Source organism: Somniosus microcephalus, chromosome 31, assembly GCF_052327205.1.
Source record: "Somniosus microcephalus isolate GS21.2 chromosome 31, FLI_Smic_1.0, whole genome shotgun sequence".
Taxonomy (NCBI): Eukaryota; Metazoa; Chordata; class Chondrichthyes; order Squaliformes; family Somniosidae; genus Somniosus; species Somniosus microcephalus.
Window position 1 is genome coordinate 41,953,851 of NC_141017.1, and position 27,613 is coordinate 41,981,463.

The 27,613-nt window shown below is 49.7% G+C and overlaps 1 protein-coding gene across 5 annotated transcripts in view; it reads left to right on the plus strand.

Moving 5' to 3' along the window:
- dnm2a (dynamin 2a) overlaps positions 1 to 27,613 on the plus strand; it is a 95,487-nt gene that overhangs the window by 16,602 nt on the left and 51,272 nt on the right. For 3 of the 5 annotated variants that reach the window (XM_085971961.1, XM_085971956.1, XM_085971960.1), the window contains exons 4-10: positions 2,147 to 2,350; positions 7,616 to 7,714; positions 15,493 to 15,653; positions 18,017 to 18,159; positions 19,002 to 19,137; positions 19,277 to 19,344; positions 24,635 to 24,773. In XM_085971961.1, the coding sequence (XP_085828087.1) occupies positions 2,147 to 2,350; positions 7,616 to 7,714; positions 15,493 to 15,653; positions 18,017 to 18,159; positions 19,002 to 19,137; positions 19,277 to 19,344; positions 24,635 to 24,773 (950 nt within the window). The remainder of the gene's footprint in view (positions 1 to 2,146; positions 2,351 to 7,615; positions 7,715 to 15,492; positions 15,654 to 18,016; positions 18,160 to 19,001; positions 19,138 to 19,276; positions 19,345 to 24,634; positions 24,774 to 27,613) is intronic. The other 2 variants (XM_085971957.1, XM_085971959.1) reach the window with 1 other exon arrangement.

The following is a 27,613-nucleotide window of genomic DNA, read 5'->3' on the forward strand; positions in this document are numbered from 1 at the left end:
GATGAAGAGACCGAAGGTATGGTTGCTAAATTTGCTGATGACACAAAGATAGGTAGGAAAGTAAATTGTGAAGAGGACATGAGGCTACAAAGGGATATAGATAGGTTAAGTGAGTGGGCAAAGATCTGGCAAATGGAGCATAATGTGGGAAAAATGTGAAGTTGTCCATTTTGGCAGGAAGAATAAAAAAGAAGCATATTATCTAAATGGTGAGAGATTGCAGAGCTCTGAGATGCAGAGGGATCTGGATGTCCTAGTGCATGAATCACAAAAGGCTAGTATGCAGGTACAGCAAGTAATTAGGAAAGCTAATAGAATGTTATTGCTTATTGCAAGGGAAACTGAATACAAAAGTCGGGAGGTTATGCTTCAGTTATACAGGGTCTTGGTGAGACCACATCTGGAGTACTGTGTACAGTATTGGTCTCCTTATTTAAGGAAGGATGTAAATGCGTTGGAAGCAGTTCAGAGAAGGTTTACTAGACTAATACCTAGAATGGGCGGGTTGTCTTATGAGGAAAGGTTGGACAGGCTAGGCTTGTATCCACTGGAGTTTAGAAGAGTAAGAGGTGACTCGATCGAAACATATAAGATCCTGAGGGGTCTGGACAGGGTGGATGTGGAGAGGATGTTTCCTCTTGTGGGAGAGTCTTGAACTAGGGGTCACTGTTTAAAAATAAGGGGCCGCCCATTTAAGACAGAGATGAGGAGAATTTTTTTCTCGGAGGGTTGAGTCTTTGGAACTCTCTTCCTCAGAGGGCGGTGGAAGCGGAGTCTTTGAATATTTTTAAGGCAGAGGTAGATTGCTTTTCACCCCCTTGCTTACCAAGAATCTATCGGGGGGTAGGCGGGAATGTGGAGTAATCAGATCAGCCATGGTCTTATTGAATGGCGGAGCAGGCTCGAGGGGCCGAGTGGCCTACTCCTGTTCCTAATTCGTATGTTCGTATGAGTCCGTGCCGACTCTCAGCTAGTCCCACTCCCCCGCCCTTTCCCTGTAGCCCTGCAAATCTTTTTTCCTTCACATACTTATCCAACTCCCTTTGAAAGATAAGATTGAGTCTGCCTCCACCACCCTTTCAGGAAGTGCATTTGAGATCTTATACACTTGCTGCGTTAAAAAGTTTTTCCTCATGTCACCTTTGGTTCTTTTGCCAATCACCTTGAATCTGTGTCCTCTGGTTCTCGACCCTTCTGCCAATGGGAACAGTTTCTCTCTATCTACTCTGTCCCGATCCCTCATGATTTTGAACACCTCTATCAAATCTCCTCTCAATCTTCTCTGCTCCAAGGAGAACAACCACAGCCTCTCCAGTCTGTCCACGTAACTGAAGTCCCTCATTCCTGGAATCATTCTCGTAAATTTTTTCTACACCCTCTCTAAGGCCTTCACATCCTTCCTAAAGTGCGGTGCCCAGAATTGGGCACACTATTCCAGTTGGGGGCCGAACCAATGTTTTATACAGATTCATCACAATTTCCACGCTTTTGTACTCTTGAGCACTTCATTTCCCCTTTCTAATGTTACATGCTGGTGCCCATTCCCCAGCCAAATTAGTTTAAACCCTCCCCAACAGCACTAGCAAACCTCCTCACGAGGGGAGCAGCATCCACAGGCATTTGAGACTTTGCTGAATAGGAGTGGTGTTCACAAGCTGTGATCTCCTTCTCTGTATTTATTGTGTAGTCACTGGTTCAAAAATGGGGAGATGTAAACGGTAGAATCTGCAGGAAATCCGAGGGCGCAGCGTCCACAGGTACTCGCAGCTATGACTCGGCTACTTTCTGGAGTTGCAGTGACGGCAGCCTTGGAGGTTCAAGGTCTTGTGGGCCGTTTGATTGGGTGCGTCATACCAGGACAGGAGAGTGCAGGCAGGACCGAACCAGCTCTCGCCTGGCCCCAGCTGCTCACTCCACAGACAGCACAAAGCTTTCTGGAGGCTCGTGTGGGGATGCCGATAATTCAAACCTGCCCCTATTGAGCGAGAAACACAATTTGAGTTGTGTGGGGTTGGGTTCAGTGCCTATCGGGTGAGGACGGGGTCGGGCTCAGTATTTTGCAGGAATAGTGCAGTTTCCTCAGTGTTCAGCCATTGAGTAATTATTGGTCCTAATTCAGTCTTTTCACTTGCCTTTCTCTTGCTAGTTTTAAATCTGACTTTGATCGACTTGCCGGGTATCACCAAGGTGCCGGTTGGTGACCAGCCGGCCGACATAGAGTACCAGATCAAGGAAATGATAATGCAGTTCATCAGCAGGGACAACTGCCTCATCCTGGCTGTCACTCCAGCAAACTCTGACCTCGCCAACTCAGACGCACTCAAGATTGCCAAGGAGGTAGACCCACAAGGTAAGGAGTCCATTCATCTTGTGTTTCTAGCATTCCTGCTCCCACAGGCTGAGGACTGGGGCTGCATCGACTGCAGTCACTTCTGGCAGAACAGTGGTGTTCATTAAGTGACTAAATAACATTCAGGAGAGATGTAAAACTGGCTGCTGACTCGCACGAGGTCCAGATCTACCCCCCGTGTCTGCCTCTCTGCTGTGAGCACAAATTAAACGTGTTGGGAGAAATCCCAAGTCCTAACAGAGGGGCGAGGATTGTCCCATCCCCGGGAATATGCGGCGGTTTATTTCTGCGTCTCCCGTGGCTGCATTAGTTGAGAGCAGCTTTAGACCAAAGCAGTATCCTGAGGCTCCCGAAACACACTCTTGCGTCAGTGCTGAGCTGACTGGTGATGTCTTTGTGACCAGGACCGCCCCGCTGACCTTGTCTGAAATCTGTGTGGTTACTGACTGGGGAACTGAAACTGATGTTTAAACCGCGCACCGTCTGTGAGGAACTTCCTTTTTAACATTGGTTCACAGCTCCAGAAAGTTCATTGTTTACATAAGAAATAGGAGCAGGAGTCGGCCATTTGGCCCTTCGAGCCTGCTCCACCATTCAATGAGATCATGGCTGATCTTCTGCCTCAACTCCATTCACCGGCCCTATCGCCATATCCCTTGATGCCCTTACTAGTCAGAAATCTATCAACTTCTGTTTTGAATATACCCAATGACTGAGCCTCCACAGCCCTCTGGGGTAGAGAATTCCAAAGATTCACCACCCTCTGTGTGAAGAAATTTCTTCTCATCTCAGTCCTGAATGGCCTACCCTTTATCCTGAGGCTGTGGCCCCTGGTTCTAGACTCCCCAGCCAAGGGAAACATTCTCCCAGCATCCATCCTATCAAGCCCTGTAATAATTTTGTATGCTTCAATGAGATCACCTCTCATTCTTCTGAATTCAAGAGAATACAGGCCTAGTTTACTCAATCTCTTCTCATACGACAGTCCCGCCATCCCAGGAATCAATCTCGTGAACCTTCGTTGCACTCCCTCTATGGCAAGTATATCCTTCCTCAGGTAAGGAGACCAAAACTGTACACAGTATTCCAGGTGTGGTCTCACCAAGGCCCTATATAATTGGAGTAAGACTTCTTTACTCCTGTACTCAAATCCTCTTGTAATGAAGGCCAGCATACCATTTGCCTTCCTAATGGCCTGCTGCACCTGCACATTCACTTTCAGTGACTCATGTACAAGGACACCCAGGTCCCTTTGAGCATCTTTCATCATTTAGGAAATACGCTGTCTTTCTGTTTTTTCTACCAAAGTGGATAACTTCACATTTATCCACATTATATTCCATCTGCCATGTTCTCACCCACTCACTGAGCCTGTCGAGATCCCCTTGAAGCCTCTTCACATCCTCTTCACAACTGACCCTGCCACCTAGCTTTGTATCATCAGCAAATTTGGAAATGTTACATTTAGTCCCCTCATCCAAATCATTGATATAGATTGTGAATAGCTGGGGCCCGAGCACTGATCCTTGCGGTACCCCACTAGTCACAGCCTGCCATCCTGAAAAAGACCCGTTTATCCCGACTCTTTGTTTTCTGCCTGTTAACCAATTCTCAATCCATGCTAGTATATCACCCCCAGTTCCATGTGCCCTAATTTTGTTCACCAACCTCTTGTGTGGGACCTTATCAAAGGCCTTCTGAAAACCCAAATACACCACATCTACCGGTTTCTCTTTGTCTACTCCACTCGTTATATCCTCAAAGAACTCCAATAGGTTTGTTAAACAGGATTTCCCTTTCATAAATCCATGTTGACTCTGCCCAATCTTACTATTAGTTTCTAAGTGCCCAGTTATTGCATCCTTTATAATAGATTCCAGCATTTTCCCAACTACTGATGTGAGGCTAACAGGTCTGTAGTTCCCCGTTTTCTCTCTCCCTCCTTTCTTAAATAGCGGGGTTACATTTGCTATCCTCCAATCTGCAGGAACCGTTCCAGAACCTATAGAATTTTGGAAGATGACAACCAATGCGTCCACTATTCCAATGGCCATCTCTTTCAAAACACCAGCACGTAGGTCATCCGGTCCTTGGGATTTATCGACTTTTAGTCCCATTAATTTTGCTAGTACTGTTTTTTTACTAATAATAATTTCTTTAAGTTCCTCATTCTCGCCACACCCTTGGTTTTCTCGTATTTCTGGGAGGTTTTTTGTGTCTTCCTCCGTGAAGACAGAAACAAAGTATTTATTTAATTTCTCTGCCATTTCCTCATTCCCCGTTATAAATTCTCCCGTCTCTGACTGTAAAGGACCTACATTTACCTTGGCCAGTCTTCCCCTTTTCACATACCTTTAGAAGCTTTTACAATCCATTTTTATATTTTTCGCTAGTTTGTGCTCATATTCCATTTTCCCTTTATCAATTTCTTGGTCCCCCTTTGCTGATTTCTAAAAAGATCCCAATCCTCAGGCTGACCGCTTTTTCTGGCAACTTTATAAGTTTCCTCCTTTGACTTAATACTAGCTTTAATTTCTTTTGTTAGCCATGGTTGGATCACTTTTCCTTTTGGGTTTTTATGCCCTAGAGGAATATATGTTTGTTGCAAATTATGCATTATTTCCTTGAATGTTAGCCATTGTATGTCCACCTTCATACCTTTTAGTGTAGTCTCCCAATCTACCATGGCCAACTTGTCCCTCATACACTTGTAGTTTCCTCTGTTTAGATTGAAGACCTTAACATCGAAACATAGAAGATAGGAGCAGGAGTAGGCCATTCGGCCCTTCGAGCCTGCTCCGCCATTCAATGAGATCATGGCTGATCATCCAAATTCAGTACCCTGTCCCTGCCTTCTCCCCATATCCCTTGATCCCTTTAGCCTCAAGAAATATATCCAACTCTTTCTTGAATATATTTAATGAACTGGCCTCCACCACCCTCTGTGGCAGAGAATTCCACAGGTTCACCACTCTCTGGGTGAAGAAATTCCTCCTCATTTCAGTCCTAAATGGCTTACCCCTTTATCCTTAGACTATGACCCCTGGTTCTGGACTCCCCGGCCATCAGAAACATCCTTTCTGCATCTAGTCTGTCCAGACCTGACAGAATTTTATAGGTTTCGATGAGATCCCCTCTCAAACTTCTAAACTCCAGTGAGTATAAGCCCAATTGACACAATCTCTCCTCGTACGTCATTCCTGCCATCCCAGGTATCAGCCTGGTGAATCTTCGCTGCACTCCCTCCATGGCAAGAACGTCCTTCCTCAGGTAAGGTGACCAAAACTGCACACAATACTCAAGGTGCGGTCTCACCAAGGCCCTGTACAACTGCAGCAAGACATCCTTGTTCTTGTACTCGAACCCTCTTGCTACGAAGGCCAACATACCATTTGCCGCCTTAACCGCCTGCTGCACCTGCATGCTTACCTTCAGCGACTGGTGCACAAGAACACCCAGGTCTCTTTGCACTTCCCCTTCTCCCAATCTATTGCCATTCAAATAATAATCTGCCTTCCTGTTTTTGCCACCAAAGTGGATAACCTCACATTTATCCACATTATAGTGCATTTGCCATGTTTCTGCCCAATCACCCAACCTGTCCAAATCGTACTGGAGTTTCATGACATCCTCCCACCCAGCTTTGTGTCGTCTGCAAATTTGGCGATATTACATCCAATTCCCTCGTCCAGATCATTAATATATATTGTGAACAGCTGGGGTCCTAGGACCGATCCTTGCGGCACCCCACTAGTCACTGCCTGCCACTCGGAAAATGACCCGTTTATTCCAACCAGTTCTCTATCCAAGTCAATACCTTGCCCCCAATCCCATGTGCCTTAATTTTGCACGCGAACCTCTTATGCGGGACCTTATCGAAAGCCTTCTGAAAGTCCAAATACACCACATCCACTGGTTCTCCCTTATCTATTTTACCAGTTACATCCTCAAAAAATTCCAGTAGATTAGTCAAGCATGATTTACCTTTTGTAAATCCATGTTGACTTTGTCCGATCCTGTCACTGCTTTCCAAGTGCTCTGCTATTACATCTTTTAGAATGGACTCTACCATTTTCCCCACTACCGATGTCAGGCTTACCGGTCTATAATTCCCCGCTTTTTCTCTGCCACTTTTTTTGAAGAGTGGGGTAACATTAGCTACCCGCCAATCCATGGGTACTGTTCCAGAGTCTATTGAGTTCTGGAAGATGACCAGCAATGCATCTACTATTTCTGGGGCCACTTCCTTAAGTACCCTGGGATTTATCGGCCTTCAGTCCCATCAATTTTCCTAACACCATTTCCCTACAAATACTGATTTCTTTCAGTTCCACCCTTTCATCAGACGCTATGTTCCGCGGTATTTCTGGGAGGTTATTTACGTCCTCCTTTGTGAAGACAGAACCAAAATATGTATTTAGTTGGTCTGCCATTTCTTTGCTCCCCATTATAAATTCCCCCGATTCTGACTGCAAGGGACCTACGCTTGACTTCACCAATCTTTTCCTCTTTACATATCTATAAAAGCTTTTACAGTCAGTTTTTATGTTCCCTGCAAGCTTACACTCATTCTATTTTCCCTTTCTTAATTAATCCCCTTGTCCTCCTTTGTTGAATCCTAAACTGCTCCCAATCCTCAGGATTATTGCTTTTTCTGGCCAATTTGTATGTCCTCTCCTTGGATCTTATGCTATCCCTAATTTCCCTTGTTAGCCACGGTTGAGTCACCTTTTTTGTTATTTTTATGCCAAACTGGGATGAACAACTTCTGTAGTTCATCCATTCGGTCTTTGAATGTTTGCCATTGCCTATCCACCGTTAACCCTTTGAGTGCCATTCCCCAATCAATCCTACCCAACTCGCTCCTCAGACCATCGTAGTTTCAGATTGGACTACATCACGCTCAAACTTAATGTAAAATTCAATCATATTATGGTCACTTGTCCCTAAAGGCCCCTTTACCGCATTTTATTGATTAGCCTTTTCTTATTACACAGTACCAGATCCAGAATAGCCTGTTCCCTGGTTGGTTCCTCCACATACTGATCCAGGAAACCATCTCGCATGCATTCCTAGAATTTGTCCTCCACACCATTTGTGGTAATTTGATTTGCCCAGTCAATATGTAGATTAAAGTCCGCCATGATTACTGTATTGCCCTTGTTACATGCACTTCTAATTTTCAGCTTTGATTCAAGGGACTGATCCCCTGGTTCCACGTTGCCTGGATGATCAACTCTCTAAAGCTCTCCCCTCCCTGCACAGGTTTGAGGATCATTGGCGTGATCACGAAGTTGGATCTGATGGATGAAGGGACTGATGCCCGGGATGTACTGGAAAACCGGCTTCTGCCTCTCCGCAGGGGTAAGTAGAGCACAGGCCATTCGGCCCAACTGCTCCATGCTGCTCTTTATGCTCCACACGAGCCTCCTCCAACCGCTCTTCATGTAACCCGATCAGCATAACCTCCCATTATTTTCTCCCTCATGTACTTCCTCTTAAATGCATCTATGCTATTTGCCTACCACTCCTTGTGATAGAGAGTTCCACGTTCTCTGGGTAAAGAAGTTTCTCCTGAATTCCCTATTGGATTTATTGGTGACTATCTTATATTTATGACCCTAGGTTTGATCTCCTCCACAAGTGCAATCATCTTCTCCAACGTCTGCCCTATCAAACCCTTTCATAATCTTGAAGACCTCTGTCAGGTCACCCCTCAGTCTTTTTTCCAGAGAAAAGAGCCCTAGTCTGTTCAATATTTCTGGATGGGTATCACCTCTCAGTTCAAGTAACGACCCTCTGGTCCATCCAGTCTGTCGCACACAATTACAATACCTTGTGTAACACAATATGCACTCTCCACCCCACCGAAACTGTGTCATCTCCTGGGAGAGACAACATTAAAAAAAAAAACAACTTAGGCCAATTTGGGGGGAAATTCCCCTCCGACCCATCTAGGCGACCAAAACTAGTCCAGGAGCTCACTCTGGCCCTGAATTCCCCGCAGTACCTAATCTTCTGTAAGAGGTGATCTCCGCCCCAGCTAGAAACAGGTCCCGCTCTCGCCTGAAGGAATTCAGCGAATCGGCATCCACCGTGCGAACCGGCAGCCTGTTCCAGAGGTCCAGTATTCTCTGGAAAAAGAACCACCTCCTGACATCTAACCTCGATCTGACCATGTACAACTTAAAATTGTGACCCCTGGTCCTCCCTAATATATTTAGAATCATAGAATCCAACTCCCTTTTGAAAGCTGTGATTAAGTCTGCCTCCACCACCCTTTCAGGCAGTGCATTCCAGATCTTAAACACTTGCTGCGTAAAAATATTTTTCCTCCTGTCACATTTGGTTCTTTTGCCAATCACCCTGAATCTGTGTCCTCTGGTTCTCGACCCTTCCGCCAATGGGAACAGTTTCTCTCTATCTACTCTGTCCCGACCCCTCATGATTTTAAACACCTCTATCAAATCTCCTCTCAACCTTCTCTGCTCTAAGGAGAACAACCCCAGCTTCTCCAGTCTGTCCACATAACTGAAGTCCCTCATCCTTGGAACCATTCTCGTAAATCTTTTCTGCACCCTCTCTAAGGCTTTCATATCCTTCCTAAAGTGCGGTGCCCAGAATTGGACACAATACTCCAGTTGAGGCCGAACCAGTGTTTTATTCAGGTTCATCATAACTTCCTTGCTTTTGTACTCTATACCTCTATTTATGAAGCCCAGGATCCCGTATGCTTTTTTAACCGCTTTCTCAACCTGCCCTGCCACCTTCAACGATTTGTGCACATATACCCCGAGGTCTCTCTGTTCATGCACCCCATTCAGGATTGTACCCTTTAGTTTATATTGCCTCTCCTCGTTCTTCCTACCAAAATGTATCACTACGCACTTTTCTGCATTAAATTTCATCTGCCACGTGTCTGCCCGTTTCACCAGCCTGTCTATGTCCTCTTGAAGTCTGTCACTCTCCTCCTCACTGTTCACTATACTTCCAAGTTTTGTGTTATCTGCAAATTTTGAAATTGTGCCCTGTACACCCAAGTCTAAGTCATTAATATATATCAAGAAAAGCAGTGGTCCTAGAACCGACCCTTGGGGAACACCACTGTATACCTTCCTCCAGTCCGAAAAACAACCGTTCACCACTACGCTCTGTTTCCTGTCACAGCCAATTCCATATCCATGCTGCCACTGTCCCTTTTATTCCATGGGCTTCAGCTTTGCTGGCAAGCCTATTATGTGGCACTTTGTCGAACGCCTTTTGGAATCCATGTACACCATGTCAACCACATTGCCCTCATCAGCCCTCTGTTACCTCATCAAAGAACTCAATCAAATTAGTTATACCTGATTTGCCTTTAACAAATCCGTGCTGGCTTTCCTTAATTAATCCACACTTGTCCAGGTGATTGTTAATTTTGTCCCGGATTATCGTTTCTAAAAGCTTCCCCAATACCGAGTTAAACTGACTGGCCTGTAGTTGCTGGATTTATCCTTTTTTGAACAAGGGTGTAACATTTGCAATTCTCCAGTCCTCTGGCACCACCCCTGTATCCAAGGAGGATTGGAAGATTATGGTCAGTATCTCCGCAATATCCATCTTTACTTCCCTCCGCATCCTAGGATCCTGGTGACATAAGAACATAATAGGAATAGGCCATTTGGCCCTTCGAGCCTGCTCTGCCTCTCAATAAGATCATGGCTGATCTTCTACCTCAACTCCACTTTCCTGCCCTATCCCCATATCCCTTTATTCCCTTAACATTCAAAAATCTATCGATCTCTGTCTTGAATATACTCAACGACTGAGCCTCCACAGCCCTCTGGGGTAGAGAATTCCAAAGATCCACCACCCTCTGAGTGAAGAAATTTCTCCTCATCTCAGTCCTAAATGGCCGACCCCTCATTCTGAGACTGTGACTCCTCAGCCAGGGGAAACATCCTCCCTGCATCTACCCTGTCAAGCCCTGCAAGAATTTTGTATGTTTCAATGAGATCACCTCTCATTCTTCTAAACTCTAGAGAATATAGGCCTAGTCTACTCAATCTCTCCTCATAGGACAATCCCCCCATCCCAGGAATCAGTCTGGTGAACCTTCGTTGCACTCCCTCTATGGCAAGTATATCCTTCCTTAGCTAAGGAGACCAAAACTGTACACAGTACTCCAGGTGTGGTCTCACCAGGGCCCTATACAATTGCAGTAAGACATCTTTACTCTTATACTCAAATCCTCTTGTAATAAAGGCCAACATACCATTTATTTTCCTAATTGCTTGCTGTACCTGTATGTTAACTTTCAGTGATTCGTGTACAAGGACACCCAGGTCCCTCTGAACACCAACATTTCCCAATCTCTCTCCATTTAAAAAATACACTCTTCTATTTTTCGTACCAAAGTGGATTACTTCACATTTCTCCACATTATATTCCATTTGCCACGTTCTTGCCCACTCACTTAGTCTGTCTATATCCCCTTGAAGCCTTTTTGCATCCTCCTCACAACTTACATCCCCACCCAGCTCTGTATCATCAGCAAACTTGGATATATTACATTTGGTCCCCTCATCCAAATCATTGATGTAGATTGTGAATAGCTGAGGCCCAAGCACTGATCCTTGCAGTACCCAACCTGAAAATGACCCGTTTATTCCTACTCTGTTTTCTGTCTGTTAACCAATCCTCAATCCATGCTAGTATATTACCCCCAATCCCATGAGCCCTAATTTTGTTTAATAACCTCTTATGTGGCACCTTATCGAATGCCTTTTGAAAATCCAACTACACCACATCCACTGGTTCCCTTTTATCTATTGTGCAAGCTACAACCTCAAAAAACTGTTAACAGATTTGTCAAACATGATTTCCCTTTCATACTAGTATGGTATGGCAGCTGTAGCTACTATGACCGGAAAGCCCTGCAGCGGGTAGTCAAAACTGCCCAACGCATTACCGGCACCCGGCTACCGACCATAGAGCACATATACCAGAAACGCTGTTTACGGAGGTCACGGACCATCATCAAAGACCCTACCCACCCCAGCCACAGTCTGTTCGCCCTCCTGCCATCTGGGAGACGCTACAGATGCATTCGCACCCGAACGACCAGATTTAGGAACAGCTTTCCCAGGGCTGTCATCCTACTGAACTCCACAAATAAACTCTAAAGCCTGCACATCTGCCAATGCACTTTATTATGTTTATGTTAATGTATTACAAGACAAATGTATGTGGAATGTTTAAATGTCTTAATCTAAATGTACACTCTCGGGAGCCGCAAGCCTACATTTCGTTGTACTGCACTTGTGCACTAACAATGACAATAAAGTTGATTATTATTATGATAAATCCGTGCTGACTCTGCCCAATCCTATTATTATTTTCCAAGTGCCCGGTTACCACGTCCTTAATAATAGATTCTAGCATTTTCCCTACAACTGATGTCAGGCTCACAGGTCTGTAGTTCCCTGTTTTCTCTCCCCCTCCTTTCTTAAATAGTGGGGTTACATTTGCTACCTTCCAATCCACGGGAACCGTTCTAGAATCTATGGAATTTTGGAAAATGACAACCAATGCATCCACTATCTCTATAGCCACCTCTTTCAAAACCCTAGGATGTAGACCATCAGGTCCAGGGGATTTATTGGCTTCAGTCCCATTAATTTCTCCTGTACTATTTTTTTACTATTACTAATTTCTTTCAGTTCCTCATTCTTGCTCGACCCTTGGTTCTCTACTATTTCCGGGAAGTTTTTTGCGTCGTCTTCCATGAAGACAGACACAAAGTATTTGTTTAATTTCTTCGCCATTTCCTTATTCCCCATTATAATTTCTCCTGTCTCAGCCTGTAAGGGACCCACATTTACTTTCGCTAATCTTTTCCTAGTTTACTCTCTTATTCTATTTTCTCTTTCTTTATCAATTTCTTGGTCCTCCTTTGCTGAATTCTAAAATCCTCCCAATCCACGGGCTTACTATTTTTGGCAGCATTATAAGCCTCTTCCTTTGATCTAATACTATCTTGAACTTCTCTTGTTAGCCACGGTTGGACCACTTTTCCTGTGGGGTTTTTGTGCCTTAAAGGAATGTATATTTGTTGTAAATTATGTATTAATTCTTTAAATGTTAGCCATTGCTTGTCTACTGTCATACCTTTTAATGTAGTTTCCCAATCTACCTTAGCCAACTCGCCCCTCATACCTATGTAGTTTGCTTTGTTTAGATTTAAGACCCTAGTTTCAGATTTAACTAAATCACTTTCAAACTCAATATAAAATTCTATCATATTACGGTCACTCTTCCCTAAAGGCCTCTTTACTACAAGGTTATTAATTAACCCTTTCTCATTGCACAATACCAGATCTAAAATAGTCTGTTCCCTAGTTGGTTCCTCAACATACTGATCTAGAAAACTATCTTACATACATTCCATGAATTCGTCCTCCACACTGTTACTCCAAATTTGGTTTGCCCAGTCTATATGTAGATTGAAGTCCCCCATGATCACTGTATTATCCTTGTTACATGTGCCTCTAATTTCCTGATTTATACTCTGCCCTACATTACAACTACTGTTTGGGGGCCTATAAACAACTCCCACCAATGTTTTCTGCCCCTTGCTGTTTCTTAGCTCCACCCAAACTGATTCTACTTCTTGACTTATCTACTTTAAGTACAGGCAGCCTTTCTAGTACCTCATCAGTTTTTATCCCATCCAATATCTCAACTACCTCCTCTTTCACTATGACCGTGGCAGCATCATCTTCCTTGGTAAAGACAGATACAAAGTTCTCAATTAGTACCTCAGCCATGCCCTCTGCCTCCATGCGTAGGTCTCCATTTTGGTCCCTAATCGGCCCCACCCCTCCTCTTACTACCCGGTTACTATTTATATGCCTATAGAAGACTTTTGGATTCCCTTTTTTGTTAGCTGTCAATCTATTCTCATACTCTCTCTCTTTGCCCCTCTTATTTTCTTTTTCTGTTCCCCTCTGAACTTTCTATATTTAGCCTGGTTCTCACTTGTATTCTCAACCTGACATCTGTCATACACCCCATTTTTCTGCTTCATCTTGCTCTCTATCTCTTTCGTCATCCAGGGAGCTCTGACTTTGGCTGCCCTACCTTTCCCCCTCGTGGGAATGCACCTCGACTGTACCCAAACCACCATCTCTTTAAAGGCAGCCCATTGCTCGATTACAGTTTTGCCTGCGAATCTTTGATTCCAATTTACCCGGGCCAGAGCCATTCTGAACCCACTGAAACTGGCCTTCCTCCAATTAAGTATTTTTAATCTAGATTGCTCCCTGTCCTTTTCCATAGCTAGTCTAAACCTTATGCTACTGTGATCGCTGTTCCCTAAATGTTCTCCTGCTGACACTTGCTCTACTTGACCCACCTCATTCCCCAGAACTAGATCCAGCAATGCCTCCTTCCACGTTCCTTTAATCGGAAGAAACTGTTAACTGGAACACAATCTATTCTCTTCATCATTTTAAAACCTCAGTCAGATCATCTCTAAGTCTACGCTTCTCTAAAGTGTAGAGTCCCAACTCTTTTAGCCTATCTTGATAATTAAGATGCTTTAGACTGGGAATTAGTTTGGTGGCCCTCCCGTGCACCTTTTCCAAAGCCTCAATATCACCCACCATGTGAGACCACCAAAACTGGACACAGTATTCCAAGTGAGCTTGACCAAGGTCTGTACAAGGACAAAATGGTATGCCTTGTCTTACACTCAGTTGTCCTATGAATGCACCCCAACACCCTATTCACTCTAGCTATCACTTCGTGGCATTACTCATGTACCTTTAGAGATGTGTGCACTAGAATGTTTAGATCAATTTCTTTCTCCACCACCTTTAATGCTTTTCCCTGAAGGGTGTATGAATGTTGAGCATTCGCCCTGCTCGCATGCAAAACACAGCACTTATCCAAATTAAACATCATTTGCCAGTCATGAGCCCAATCTCCCAACACATCAAGAGCCACCTGAAGTAGACTAGCATCGTCTACAATCCTTAATACTCACACAGATCTTCGTATCATCTGCAAACTCGCAGATTGTGCCCCCAACACCTACATCCGGGTCATTAATAAAAATAGTATGAACATACGAACAATGGCGGGCAGGTAAAGACCATCTGGTCCATCCAGCCTACCTCACACAATTGCGATACCTTGTCTGCCACAATATACACTCTCCACCCCACCCCAAACCATGTGATCTCCTGGGAGAGGCAAAACAAACCTAGGTCAATTTGGGAAAAAAAAATCTTTGAAATTCCTCTCCACCCCATCTAGGCGATTGAAGCTAGTCCAGGAGCTCACTCTGGCCCTGAATTACCCGCAGTACCTACCTGCTGTACGAGGTGATCTCCGCCCCAACCAGGCACCGGTTCAGCTCTCGCTCGAAGGAATTAAGTGAATCAGCATCCACCACACGAGCCGGCAGCCTGTTCTAGAGCTCCACTATTCTCTGGGGAAAAGAACCACCTCCTGACCTCTAACCTCGATCTGGCCTTGTACAACTTACATTGTGGCTCCTGGTCCTCCCTAACCTAACCTATTGAAAGTCAAGAGCAATGGTCCCAACACCGATCCCTGCGGGACACCACTGGTGACAGGTTTACAAACAGATCCTAATCTATCTGTAACTACGTTTTGCCTACGTCCTGCCAGCCAGTTCTCAATCCAGCTCAGTATATTAACACTAATACTAGAGGCTTCAATCTTAGAGAAGTCTGTTGTGCGGTACCTTATCAAAAGCTGTACCTGCTTTGGGAGTGTTTGATGGGACAGTGTAGAGGGAGCTTTACTCTGTATCTAATTCATGCTGTACCTGCCCTGGGAGTGTTTGATGGGACAGTGTAGAGGGAGCTTTACTCTGTATCTAACCTGGGCTGTACCTGCCCTGGGGGTGTTTGATGGGACAGTGTAGAGGGAGCTTTACTCTGTATCTAACCCATGCTGTACCTGCCCTGGGAGTGTTTGAGGCCAACACTGGGTGCTTGAAATGGGAAGTGTTTCAATCCCCAGCACCAACAACCCGCATTTGATGAGCGCAAAAGAAGTTTTAACTAAAATGGTGATCTCTTCATGTGCACCTGTACCTGGGCTTCACCCTCATGTCCTGTCTCTTGCAGGCTACATTGGTGTGGTGAACAGGAGTCAGAAAGACATTGATGGTAAGAAAGATATTCGTGCAGCCCTGGGGGCTGAGAGGAAGTTTTTCCTGTCCCACCCCTCGTACCGCCACATGGCTGACCGCATGGGGACCCCACACTTGCAGAAGATGCTGAACCAGGTAAGGGGCAGGGGCCTGGGCGGGGAGCGGAGCCTGGGTGAACTGGAGCTGTGGGGTTGGGAGCTGCAGCCTGGCCGGGGCTGGAGGAGCTGCGTGTTTCCCAGCACACGTGCGCATATTTGGGGGAGCGAGGTGCTGGCTGTGCCCCTCTGTCCAATGGCACACGAACACCTGAGTTTTTTGATAATTTTCTCCCCTTCACCCTTGATGGCACTGACTGTGTGCGGGGGTAAAGCTCCACAGGCAGTATGTCCCCCAAGGGCCCAGTCTTGCAGTGTGAGGCTAAGCAGTGAGTGACAACAGGCTTTGGCTGTTGGGTATTGGTGCTGAGCCTGACCCACACACCAGCAATATCCTGCCAGAGTTACCGGACAGTGGTCAGGTGCTGGGACCCTGGCTCCTGTTTGTCTCCTTCACTCACTCGGCTGTGCTGACGCTGCACTGGGATCTGTGTGTGTGTTGAGGTTGTTCCCTCTGGATTCAACGTGCTGATGGCGTATGGCTGTGTTTAAACCCTGCTCCCAGACCTGATGCCTCCCAGAGTCTGTCTTCCGAAGCTGGTGGGTGTGATGGGTCACTCTGGTAGGTAGGAAACCCCACTTAGTTAAACAGCCTTGCTGGCACATTGTGGAGTGACACTGATGTCAGAGGTCACACTATCCACTCAGCAGTAGATTGGAATCACAAGCAGAAAATGATCAGTTTTTCTGAAGGGCGAAGTATCCACTGCTGATCACTAGTGGGCAGTGGGCCCGAGTATTGGTCACTAGTGGGCAGTGGGCCTGAGTATTGGTCACTAGTGGGCAGTGTGGGCCCGAGTATTGGTCGCTAGTGGGCAGTGGGCCCGAGTATTGGTCACTAGTGGGCAGTGTGGGTCCGAGTATTGGTCACTAGTGGGCAGTGGGCCCGAGTATTGGTCACTAGTGGGCAGTGGGCCCGAGTATTGGTCGGCAGTGGGCCCGAGTATTGGTCACTAGTGGGCAGTGGGCCCGAGTATTGGTCACTAGTGGGCAGTGGGCCCGAGTATTGGTCACTAGTGGTCACTAGTGGGCCCGAGTATTGGTCACTAGTGGGCCCGAGTATTGGTCACTAGTGGGCAGTGGGCCCGAGTAGTGGTCACTAGTGGGCAGTGGGCCCGAGTATTGGTCACTAGTGGGCAGTGGGCCCGAGTATTGGTCACTAGTGGGCAGTGGGCCCGAGTATTGGTCACTAGTGGGCAGTGTGGGCCCGAGTATTGGTCACTTGTGAGCAGGTCCCCAAGTCCCAACCCAGACAAGAAGGGCTAGGCTTAGATAATAAATTGTCCAACGATGTGTCTGGGTCAGAGCGAGGAGTCGGGATAGGACGGTGTACCCCACGGGCGAGTGTGTGGACCAGTGCAAGTCTGCCCGGGGGGGGGGGCGGGGTGGGTCTGCCCGAGGGGGGGCGGGGCGGGTCTGCCTGAAAAGGGGGGGGGGGCCGGTGGAGAGAGTCTGCCCGAGGGGGAGGGGCAGGTCTGTCCGGTTTGGGGGGGGTGAGGGGGAGGGGCGGGTCAGTGTGGGAGGGGGCGAGGGTGAGGGGCGGGTCTGTGCGGGGGTGGGGGGGGGTGTCTGTATGGGGGGCAGGGGCGGGCCTGTGCGGGGGGGGGGGGGGCGGGTCTGTCCGAGTTTGGGGGGGGGGGGGTGGGTGGGCGGGTCTGTGCAAGGGGGGGGGGGGGGGCGAGTCTGTCCGGTGGGGGGGGGGGGAAGGGCGGGTCTGTGCGGGGGGGCAGGGGGAGCGGCGAGTCTGCCTGGGGCGTGGGGGGGGGGGGAAGGGGCGGGTCGGCCCGGGGGGGTGAGGGGGAGGGGTGGGTCTGTGCGGGGGGGGGCCGCGAGTCTGTCCGAGGTGGGGGGTGAGGGGGGGAGGCGGGTCTGTGCGGGGGGGCGGGGGAGGGGCGGGTCTGTGCGGGGGGGCGAGTCTGTCCGAGGGGGGGGGGAGGGGAGAGGGAGCGGGTCTGCGGGGGGGTGGAGGGGGAGGGGCGGGCCTGTGTGGGGGGGAGGGGGAGGGGTGGGTCTGTGCGGGGGGAGGGGTGGGTCTGTGCGGGGGGAGGGGTGGGTCTGCGGGGGGGAGGGGCAGGTCTGTGGGGGGGAGGGGGAGGGACGGGTCTGCAGGGGGGTGGGGGGGAGGGGCGGGTCTGTGGGGGGGAGGGGCGGGTCTGCCTGAGGGGGGGGGCGGGGGCGGCGTGATTCTGCACGAGGGGGGGAGGGGCGGGTCTGTGTGGCGGGGGGGGGGGGGGCGCGAGTCTGCCCGTGGGCCCACCGGGCCGTGTCTGGAATGGCTGAGCACGGGTCTGTGGCCCAGCCTCTGCTGCCGTTTGATATTGTTTTTTATTATTTTTAACGCAGCAACTGACGAACCACATCCGGGAAACCTTGCCCGCGTTACGGAACAAGCTGCAGAGCCAGATGCTGTCCCTGGAGAAGGAAGTCGAAGAATATAAAAACTTCCGGCCGGATGATCCCACCAGGAAAACCAAAGCACTCCTCCAGTAAGCGGAGTGGTGAGGGGCTGGGGCTCTGTGTCCAAGGGCAGTCAGCATGTCATTGTGTGGGCGGGCGGGTGTGTGGGCGGGCGGGTGTGTGGGCGGGCATGTCCGTGTGTTACCCATTCTGGGAAACGGATGTAACCAGCAGTCCAGAGATGAGTGAGTAACCACGATTCCGTTTGATGCTGGAATGGGTGCAGTCACAGCTTCTGACAGCCGCTCAGTGCTGCTGATAAACACACGTTACCGATCATTTGGTGAATTCGGTTTCTGCGTCCATCACCGTGCGATTCCCACAATTCGGCTGCACATCCTGTTTCTTGCTGCAAGTCCTGGGCAGCACTTATAAATTGAACCTTTCTTGCTGTCCCAAGCGTGTTTTTGCTGCGCTTGTTCGCCTATAAACATCTCTAGTGGGAGTTGTGAAAGCCTTTTACATTTTCATAGTGTTGGCTTGGCTCAGCTCAGTGGGCCGCACCCCCGCCTGAGTCAGGAGGTTGTGGGTTCAAGTCCCACTCTGGGACTTGAGCCCATAATCCAGATTGACAGCTGCAGTGATGGAGTGAGGTGCTGGCCCTTTGCCTGTTCAGGTGAACACTGAAGATTCCATGGCACTATTGGCAAAAGAGCCGGGAGTGTCCGAGTCAACATTCGTCTCTTAACTGACACCACCACAACTGTATTGGTGTTTTTGGGATCATGCTGTGAGCAAAATGTTGCAGTATTTGACAATGTAAATCACTACACTTCCAAGTGATTGTCTGAGATTGTATGTATCCTGAAGGACAGGACAGGACGTGTGGGGACACAAGTCTCTCTTTCACTGCTCATACTCTTACCCTCAGGATGGTGCAGCAGTTCGGAGTGGACTTTGAGAAGAGAATCGAGGGCTCGGGGGACCAGGTGGATACGGTGGAGCTGTCCGGAGGTGCAAGAATTAACCGGATCTTCCATGAGCGATTCCCGTTTGAGCTGGTGAAGGTGAGGCGGTGCTGGAGGAGGCTAATGGTTACTTTAAGCATCCTTTGTCAATGTTGGCCTGATTCTGAATTCTCTCTCTATCTCATTAACTCTATCCCAGTCGCTCAGTCTTGTAAACGTGAATTATGCCTATTTACAGATGGAGTTTGATGAGAAGGAGCTGAGAAGAGAGATCAGCTATGCAATCAAAAATATCCATGGTGTCAGGCAAGTATTGCTGGCCATATTAACTCTGACAGCTGAAGTAGTGCAGCCGCTGTGGTGAGGGGAGAGAGAGTAAAGGAATAGACATTGCACACCAGGAGAGCACCGGAACCGGACACACCACTGCACTGTGGTAATTCTGTTTCCGTGATCGCGTCCTGGAGCGTGTACTGTTCGCGCAGTGAGTGGTGCAGCGTCCTGGATCGTGTACTGTTCGCGCAGTGAGACAGGTACAGCGTCCTGGGTCGTGTACTGTTCGCGCAGTGAGTGGTGCAGCGGTCCTGGATCGTGTACTGTTCGCGCAGTGAGACAGGTACAACGTCCTGGGTCATGTACTGTTCGCGCAGTGAGTGGTGCAGCGTCCTGGAGCGTGTACTGTTTGCGCAGTGAGTGGTGCAGTGTCCTGGATTGTGTACTGTTCGCGCAGTGAGACAGGTACAACGTCCTGGGTCGTGTACTGTTTGCGCAGTGAGACAGGTACAGTGTCCTGGAGCGTGTACTGTTTGCGCAGTGAGTGGTGCAGTGTCCTGGATTGTGTACTGTTTGCGCAGTGAGACAGGTACAGTGTCCTGGAGCGTGTACTGTTTGCGCAGTGAGTGGTGCAGTGTCCTGGATCGTGTACTGTTCGCGCAGTGAGACAGGTACAACGTCCTGGGTCATGTACTGTTCGCGCAGTGAGTGGCGCAGCGTCCTGGGTCATGTACTGTTCGCGCAGTGAGACAGGTACAACGTCCTGGGTCATGTACTGTTCGCACAGTGAGTGGTGCAGCGTCCTGGGTCATGTACTGTTCGCGCAGTGAGTGGTGCAGCGTCCTGGATCGTGTACTGTTCGCGCAGTGAGTGGTGCAGCGTCCTGGATCGTGTACTGTTCGCGCAGTGAGACAGGTACAACGTCCTGGAGCGTGTACTGTTTGCGCAGTGAGTGGTGCAGCGTCCTGGGTCATGTACTGTTCGCGCAGTGAGACAGGTACAACGTCCTGGGTCATGTACTGTTTGCGCAGTGAGTGGTGCAGTGTCCTGGGTCATGTACTGTTCGCGCAGTGAGACAGGTACAACGTCCTGGGTCATGTACTGTTCGCGCAGTGAGTGGTGCAGCGTCCTGGGTCGTGTACTGTTTGCGCAGTGAGACAGGTACAGTGTCCTGGAGCGTGTACTGTTTGCGCAGTGAGTGGTGCAGTGTCCTGGATTGTGTACTGTTCGCGCAGTGAGACAGGTACAACGTCCTGGGTCATGTACTGTTCGCGCAGTGAGTGGTGCAGCATCCTGGATCGTGTACTGTTCGCGCAGTGAGACAGGTACAGCGTCCTGGGTCGTGTACTGTTCACACAGAGAGTGGTAGTGTCCTGGAGCGTGTACTGTTCGTGCAGTGAGTGGTGCAGTGTCCTGGAGCGTGTACTGTTCACGCAGTGTGGTGCGGTGTCCTGGGTCGTGTACTGTTCGCGCAGTGAGACAGGTACAGCGTCCTGGATTATGTACTGTTTGCGCAGTGAGACAGGTACAGCGTCCTGGATCGTGTACTGTTCGCGCAGTGAGTGGTGCAGCGTCCTGGAGCGTGTACTGTTCGCGCAGTGTCCTGGGTCATGTACTGTTCGCACAGTGAGTGGTACAGCGTCCTGGAGCGTGTAATGTTCGCGCAGTGAGACAGGTATAGCATCCTGGAGCATGTACTGTTCGCGCAGTGAGACAGGTGCAGCGTCCTGGGTCGTGTACTGTTCGCGCAGTGAGACAGGTACATAAGAATGTAATAAATAGGAGTAGGCCATTCGGCCCTTCGAGTCTGCTCCGCCATTTAGTAAGATCATGGCTGATCTTCTACCTCATCTCCACTTTCCTGCACTATCCCCATATCCCTCGACTCCCTTAATATCCAAAAATCTATCGATCTCTGTCTTGAATATACTCAACGACTGAGCCTCCACAGCCCTCTGGGGTAGAGAATTCCAAAGATTCACCACCCTCTGAGTGAAGAAATTTCACCTCATCTCAGTCCTAAATGGCCGACCCCTTATTCTGAGACTGTGACCCCTGGTTCTAGACTCTCTGAATCTACCCTGTCAAGCCCTGTAAGAATTTTGTATGTTTCAATGAGATCACCTCTCATTCTTCTAAACTCTGGAGAATATAGGCCTAGTCTACTCAATCTCTCCTCATAGGACAATCCCCCCCCATCCCAGGAACCAGTCTGGTGAACCTTCGTTGCACTCCCTCTATGGCAAGTATATCCTTCCTTAGGTAAGGAGACCAAAACTGTGCACAATACTCCAGGTGTGGTCTCACCAGGGCCCTATATAATTGCAGTAAGACGTCTTTACTCTTATACAGGAAACTTTGAGTTATCCAGAGGTGAACCATCCGGCAAGCTGGAGCCACCGGCAAAAATCAGGAGCCGTTTTTTATTCTTTTTGTTTCTTTGTTTTTTTTTCACCAGTCAAGCACTGCAAGGTCTGTAGCTATAGCAACAGCTTCAGCTACAGACACTTGCAGCTGCACCCGAGTGTTTAGAAGCTGTTGCTAAGCAACAGTGTTTGTCAGATACGGCGATCCGTATCTTTCAACATTAACTCTGGAGTGTCCGGCAGTTTTGAGGGAACAGCAGCAGCTCGGTCCCGTCGGTGCCGGACAGCACAAAGTTTCCTGTACTCAAATCCTCTTGTAATAAAGGCCAACATACCATTTACTTTCCTAATTGCTTGCTGTACCTGTATGTTAACTTTCAGTGATTCGTGTACAAGGACACTCAGGTCCCTCTGAACACCAACATTTCCCAATCTCTCACCATTTAAAAAATACTCTGCTTTTCCTACCAAAGTGGATAACTTCACATTTCTCCACATTATATTCCATTTGCCATGTTCTTGCCCACTCACTTAGTCTGTCTATATCCCCTTGAAGCCTCTTTGCATCCTCCTCACAACTTACATTCCCACCTAACTTTGTATCATCAGCAAACTTGGATATATTACATTTGGTCCCCTCATCCAAATCATTGATGTAGATTGTGAATAGCTGAGGCCCAAGCACTGATCCTCGTGATACCCCACTAGTTACAGCCTGCTGACCCGAAAATGACCCATTTATTCCTACTCTCTGTTTTCTGTCCTTTAACCAATCCTCAGTCCATGCTAGTATATTACCCCCAATCCCATGAGCCCTAATTTTGTTTAATAACCTCTTGTGTGGCACCTTATTGAATGCCTTCTGAAAATCCAAATACACCACATCCACTGGTTTCCCTATCTATCCTGCTAGTTACCTCAAAATACTCGTAACAGATTTGTCAAACATGATTTCCCTTTCATAAATCGATGTTAACTTTGCCCAATCCTATTATTATTTTCTAAGTGCCCTGTTACCACGTCTTTAATAATAGATTCTAGCATTTTCCCTACTACTGATGTCAGGCTAACGGGTCTGTAGTTCCCCGTTTTCTCTCTTCCCTCCCTCCTTAAATAGTGGGGTTACATTTGCTACCTTCCAATCCGTGGGAACCGTTCTAGGATCTATGGAATTTTGGAAGATGACAACCAATGCATCCACTATCTCTATAGCCACCTCTTTTAAAACCCTAGGATGTAGGACATCAGGCCCAGGGGATTTATTGGCTTTCAGTCCCATATCATGGATTGTGTACTGTTGGCGCAGTGAGTGGTGCAGATGTTTGAACAGGACGTACCCCTGGATCTGCTGCTTGAAAGGGTGCAGGATCTCGTTGCAGTGAGTGAGGCTTGTGCTTGTTGTTTGGAGAGTCTTGAGCTGTAAAACCTTCAGATCTAATCATTGGTGGTAAAAGTGTTAGTATGACGCCTCTCTATAAACGGTGTTTATGTGGCAGTAGGTGAGTGTGGTGCAGGTGAGGGCAGAGGAATCTCTGCCTCTTGTAAGATGCACAACACTGGGTTGGAAATGTTTCTCGAAACCCAGCAGTTACTGACCTTTCAGTTGAGTTTGGGGGCAAGTAATCTGTGGAAGTTTCTCCTCCCCTCTTCTCCCCACTCTGTTTAGCACCTGTTTATGTGAGCTTTCTTTGTTTAATTTCATTCATTCTTAGTCTGGCTCAGGGCACCTGGTGCAAGCCCAGCTCCCATTCAGATTCAGACCGGGGCCAAAAACATAATCCTGGCATTGAAACATTACAGCTGGGGGCAGGGCACACGCCCGGGGCTGGGGGCAGGGCACACGCCTGGGGCTGGGGGCAGGACACACGCGCCCGGGGCTGGGGGCAGGGCACGCGCGCCCGGGGCTGGGGGCAGGGCACGCGCGCCCGGGGCTGGGGGCAGGGCACGCGCGCCCGGGGCTGGGGGCAGGGCACGCGCGCCCGGGGCTGGGGGCAGGGCACGCGCGCCCGGGGCTGGGGGCAGGGCACGCGCGCCCGGGGCTGGGGGCAGGGCACGCGCGCCCGGGGCTGGGGGCAGGGCACGCGCGCCCGGGGCTGGGGGCAGGGCACGCGCGCTGGGGGCAGGGCACGCGCGCCCGGGGCTGGGGGCAGGGCACGCGCGCTGGGGGCAGGGCACGCGCGCCCGGGGCTGGGGGCAGGGCACGCGCGCTGGGGGCAGGGCACGCGCGCCCGGGGCTGGGGGCAGGGCACGCGCGCTGGGGGCAGGGCACGCGCGCCCGGGGGCAGGGGGCAGGGCACATGCGCCCGGGACAGGGCACACGCGCCCGGGGCTGGGGGCGGGGCACGTGCCCGGGGCTGGGGGCGGGGCAGGGCACACTTACCCGGGGCTGGGGGCAGGGCACGTGCGTGTGCGTAGGGCGGGGCTAGTGTGTGTGCACGCCCGCGCATGGCAGGTAGAATACTCCTGCAGACAGATGATCAGATTGCAATGTACCAGGGGAGGCAGCATTGTTAATGCAGTGCTTGTCGTTCCCTGAATCCAGTTATAGGTCATATTTGGCCCTCCCTCGATGGGTCACACCGTGCCTTACTAAGCCTTAAAGACCAGGAAGATCCCAGTTATGCTCTGCTGAGTTAGTTGATCGGTCTGGGTTAGGGAGGGAAGAAAATCAGCCCGGGTTTCTGCTCCTGATCACTAACGTGCGTGTGGTGGCAAGATTGCGCCGCCCTGCATGGTAGAATAGCTTGCTGTCCTGGCAGTCTCTACTCTGGCAAAATGCAGCCGCCTCCCATGGAACCAAACCTTAGCAAAAGTCAGCGCCTTCGGGAAATGAAATGAAAGTCCAAGTGAATGCTTTGTGGGCCTGGTCGTCCTGAGCTGGGTGCCGTGTGCTTCCTCGTGTTTGACTTGCTTTTCCCTTTTGTTTTGTTTTTTTCTCTCCCTCCCCCTGGCTGTAGAACGGGGCTCTTCACCCCGGACTTGGCGTTTGAAGCGATAGTGAAAAAGCAGGTGGTGAAGCTGAAAGCGCCGTGTTTGAAGTGTGTGGACATGGTTATCCAGGAGTTGGTAAACACAGTCAGACAGTGCACACTCAAGGTATCCCTGCCTCGGAGGCTCGCCTGCACCAGCAGCTTGTACTGTGTAGTTGTGTGCATGACCTAACATTTAAACTGTCTGCTGTGCATGAGGAGCAACCAGGGCACACCGGGCCACAAACCCAGGAACGCAGTGTGGCTGGATAGATCCCTGACCTCCGCGACCAACCCCAACACCCTCTCTAGGTGGAGGGCACCTGGGTGGAGAGTGCAGAGGGGAAAGGGCAAAGTCTGCAGCATGAGCTGATGATTCCTTTCCACGTGGCAGTGTTACTGAAGGGCACCCTTCAGAGGTGGTAGCCCAAACTCTGAATTGGATACTGTCTCTCTCTGGGTCGGTCTCTCTCTCGGGGCCTCTCTCTCTCTCTCGGTCTCTCTCTCTCTCGGTCTCTCTCTCTCTCGGTCTCTCTCTCTCTCGGTCTCTCTCTCTCTCGGTCTCTCTCTCTCTCGGTCTCTCTCTCGGTCGGGGTCTCTCTCGGTCTCTCTCTCTCTCTCGGTCTCTCTCTCTCTCTCGGTCTCTCTCTCTCTCTCTCGGTCTCTCTCTCTCTCGGTCTCTCTCTCTCTCGGTCTCTCTCTCTCTCGGTCTCTCTCTCTCTCGGTCTCTCTCTCTCTCGGTCTCTCTCTCGGTCGGTCTCTCTCTCGGTCGGTCTCTCTCTCGGTCGGTCTCTCTCTCTCTCGGTCTCTCTCTCGGTCGGTCTCTCTCTCTCTCGGTCGGTCTCTCTCTCTCTCGGTCGGTCTCTCTCTCTCTCGGTCGGTCTCTCTCTCGGTCGGTCTCTCTCTCTCTCGGTCGGTCTCTCTCTCTCGGTCGGTCTCTCTCTCTCTCTCTCGGTCGGTCTCTCTCTCTCTCGGTCGGTCTCTCTCTCTCTCTCGGTCGGTCTCTCTCTCTCTCTCGGTCGGTCTCTCTCTCTCTCTCTCTCTCGGTCGGGCGGTCTCTCTCGGTCTCTCTCTGGGTCGGTCTCTCTCTCTCTCTCGGTCGGTCTCTCTCTCTCGGTCGGTCTCTCTCTCTCTCTCTCTCTCTCTCTCTCGGTCGGGCGGTCTCTCTCGGTCTCTCTCTCGGTCGGTCTCTCTGGGTCGGTCTCTCTCTCTCTCTCTCTCTCCAGTGTATGAACGAGTTGGGGCAATGGATTCTGATGTTCAGGCGCAGCCCTATCAGTTTTCTGGCGTTCCGTTACTCCTCTTAAGTGCATGGAGACGTAGAACAGTTTAAATGTGCATTTTACTGTAGAAACACAATCCGAGGGGGGCAGCCTTCCTGAGTGGTGATGGGTGCTGTGCATTTTTGTGTGTTGGGGTGATGCTAATTTGATAAGTTTACCGCTCTGACCCTCCCAGGTGTTTGAGCCCTGGTGCAGATATCTGAACTGTTGCACAAACAGTAATGCATTAGACTTGCTGTCATGTTCCTTCCGCTGTCCCAGGACAAGTGTGCTAGCCCCTGCAGCGTGTTCGAAATCCTGCCTCTCCCCTGGAGTGGGTGTGGCCTGGGTAGCAGGTCGAGGCATGATGCCAGCTGGGGAATGATTTAGCTGTTGCACAGTTATCCTGGGGTGAATGAATTCATCTGGCAAACATTGTAAGTTTTGGATTTATTTGGGGGTGTAAGGGGTGGTGGAGATAACAGACCCCTCGTAACCTTTCACCTTTCCCTCCCCCCACCTCCCCAGGAACCTTCCCCCACCCCGTAACCTCCCTGTAACCTTTCACCTTTCCCTCCCCCGTAACCTTTCACCCCTGTAACCTTTCCCTCCCCTCCCCCCACCCCCCCAGGAACCTTTCACCCCCCCCCTCCCTGTAACCTTTCCCTCCCCTCCCCCCGTAACCTCCCTGTAACTTTTCACCTATCCCTCCCCCCACCCCCCCCAGGAACCTTTCACCCCCTGTAACCTTTCACTTTTCCCTCCCCAACCCCCACCCCCACCCCAGGAACCTTTCACCTTTCACACCCCCCCCCCCCCCCTTGCCCCGTAACCTTTCACCTTCCCTCCCCTCCCCCTGTAACACTTCGATGCAAAGATTGCCCAGGTCTGTTCACACGAGTCTATCTGCATTACTTATTTTGCTTAAGATTCGGTGACTGACTCTAAACCAGGCCAGTACAATGTGCACCACAGCTGCTATAATGTTACTGGGGCTGCTAGTTACAGTGACCTTGCCCGTGCTGATAACTGAGTGAAGGGCACTGCTACTGAACTCTCCACTGTGGCGCCGCCCCCGTGGACCTGCTGAAGGGTCTCGCACACTCCTTTGCTGCCGGAGGTCCCAGTGACACAATTGTACACACAGTCCATGAGGAACACTGGAGCCAGCAGTTAATTCTACCGTTTACCTACAGAATCAGCATCGGGAAAACACTTCTGGTTCTGTGATTGAGCAGGTGCTTCAGGGAACTATCTAACAACCCCACCTCTCTCGCTCCCCCCGCCCCCCCCAGCCAAAAAACAAACAATCTCCAAGCTAAAGGAACACACAGCAGGTGTAATGGGTTGTCAGAAGTAATGGTGCATGCATTACTGAGCAGGGATAAGCAAACTGAGCAGGCGGGGCCCTGTGAGCGCTGTGGGTCAGTAGGATCGCACTCCGCTTTCTGCAACTTGTCCTATGTTTGAACCAGTCACCAGCGATGGTGGGAGGGATAGCCAAGGCTGCTCTCCCCGCTCCAGCATTAAGATGGATCACTGGCAGCACTGTGCTCTGCCCCTTATTAAGTAGACAGTTGGGGTTGATTCTCCCTCTTCTCCCACCCCAGGGGCACAGTTTGTGGCTGGTTTGCCTCCTTCAGTCATGCACTCGAGTCACTGGAGAAAGGTTAACTGGCAGCTGAACTCAGCATTTAAGTGCATT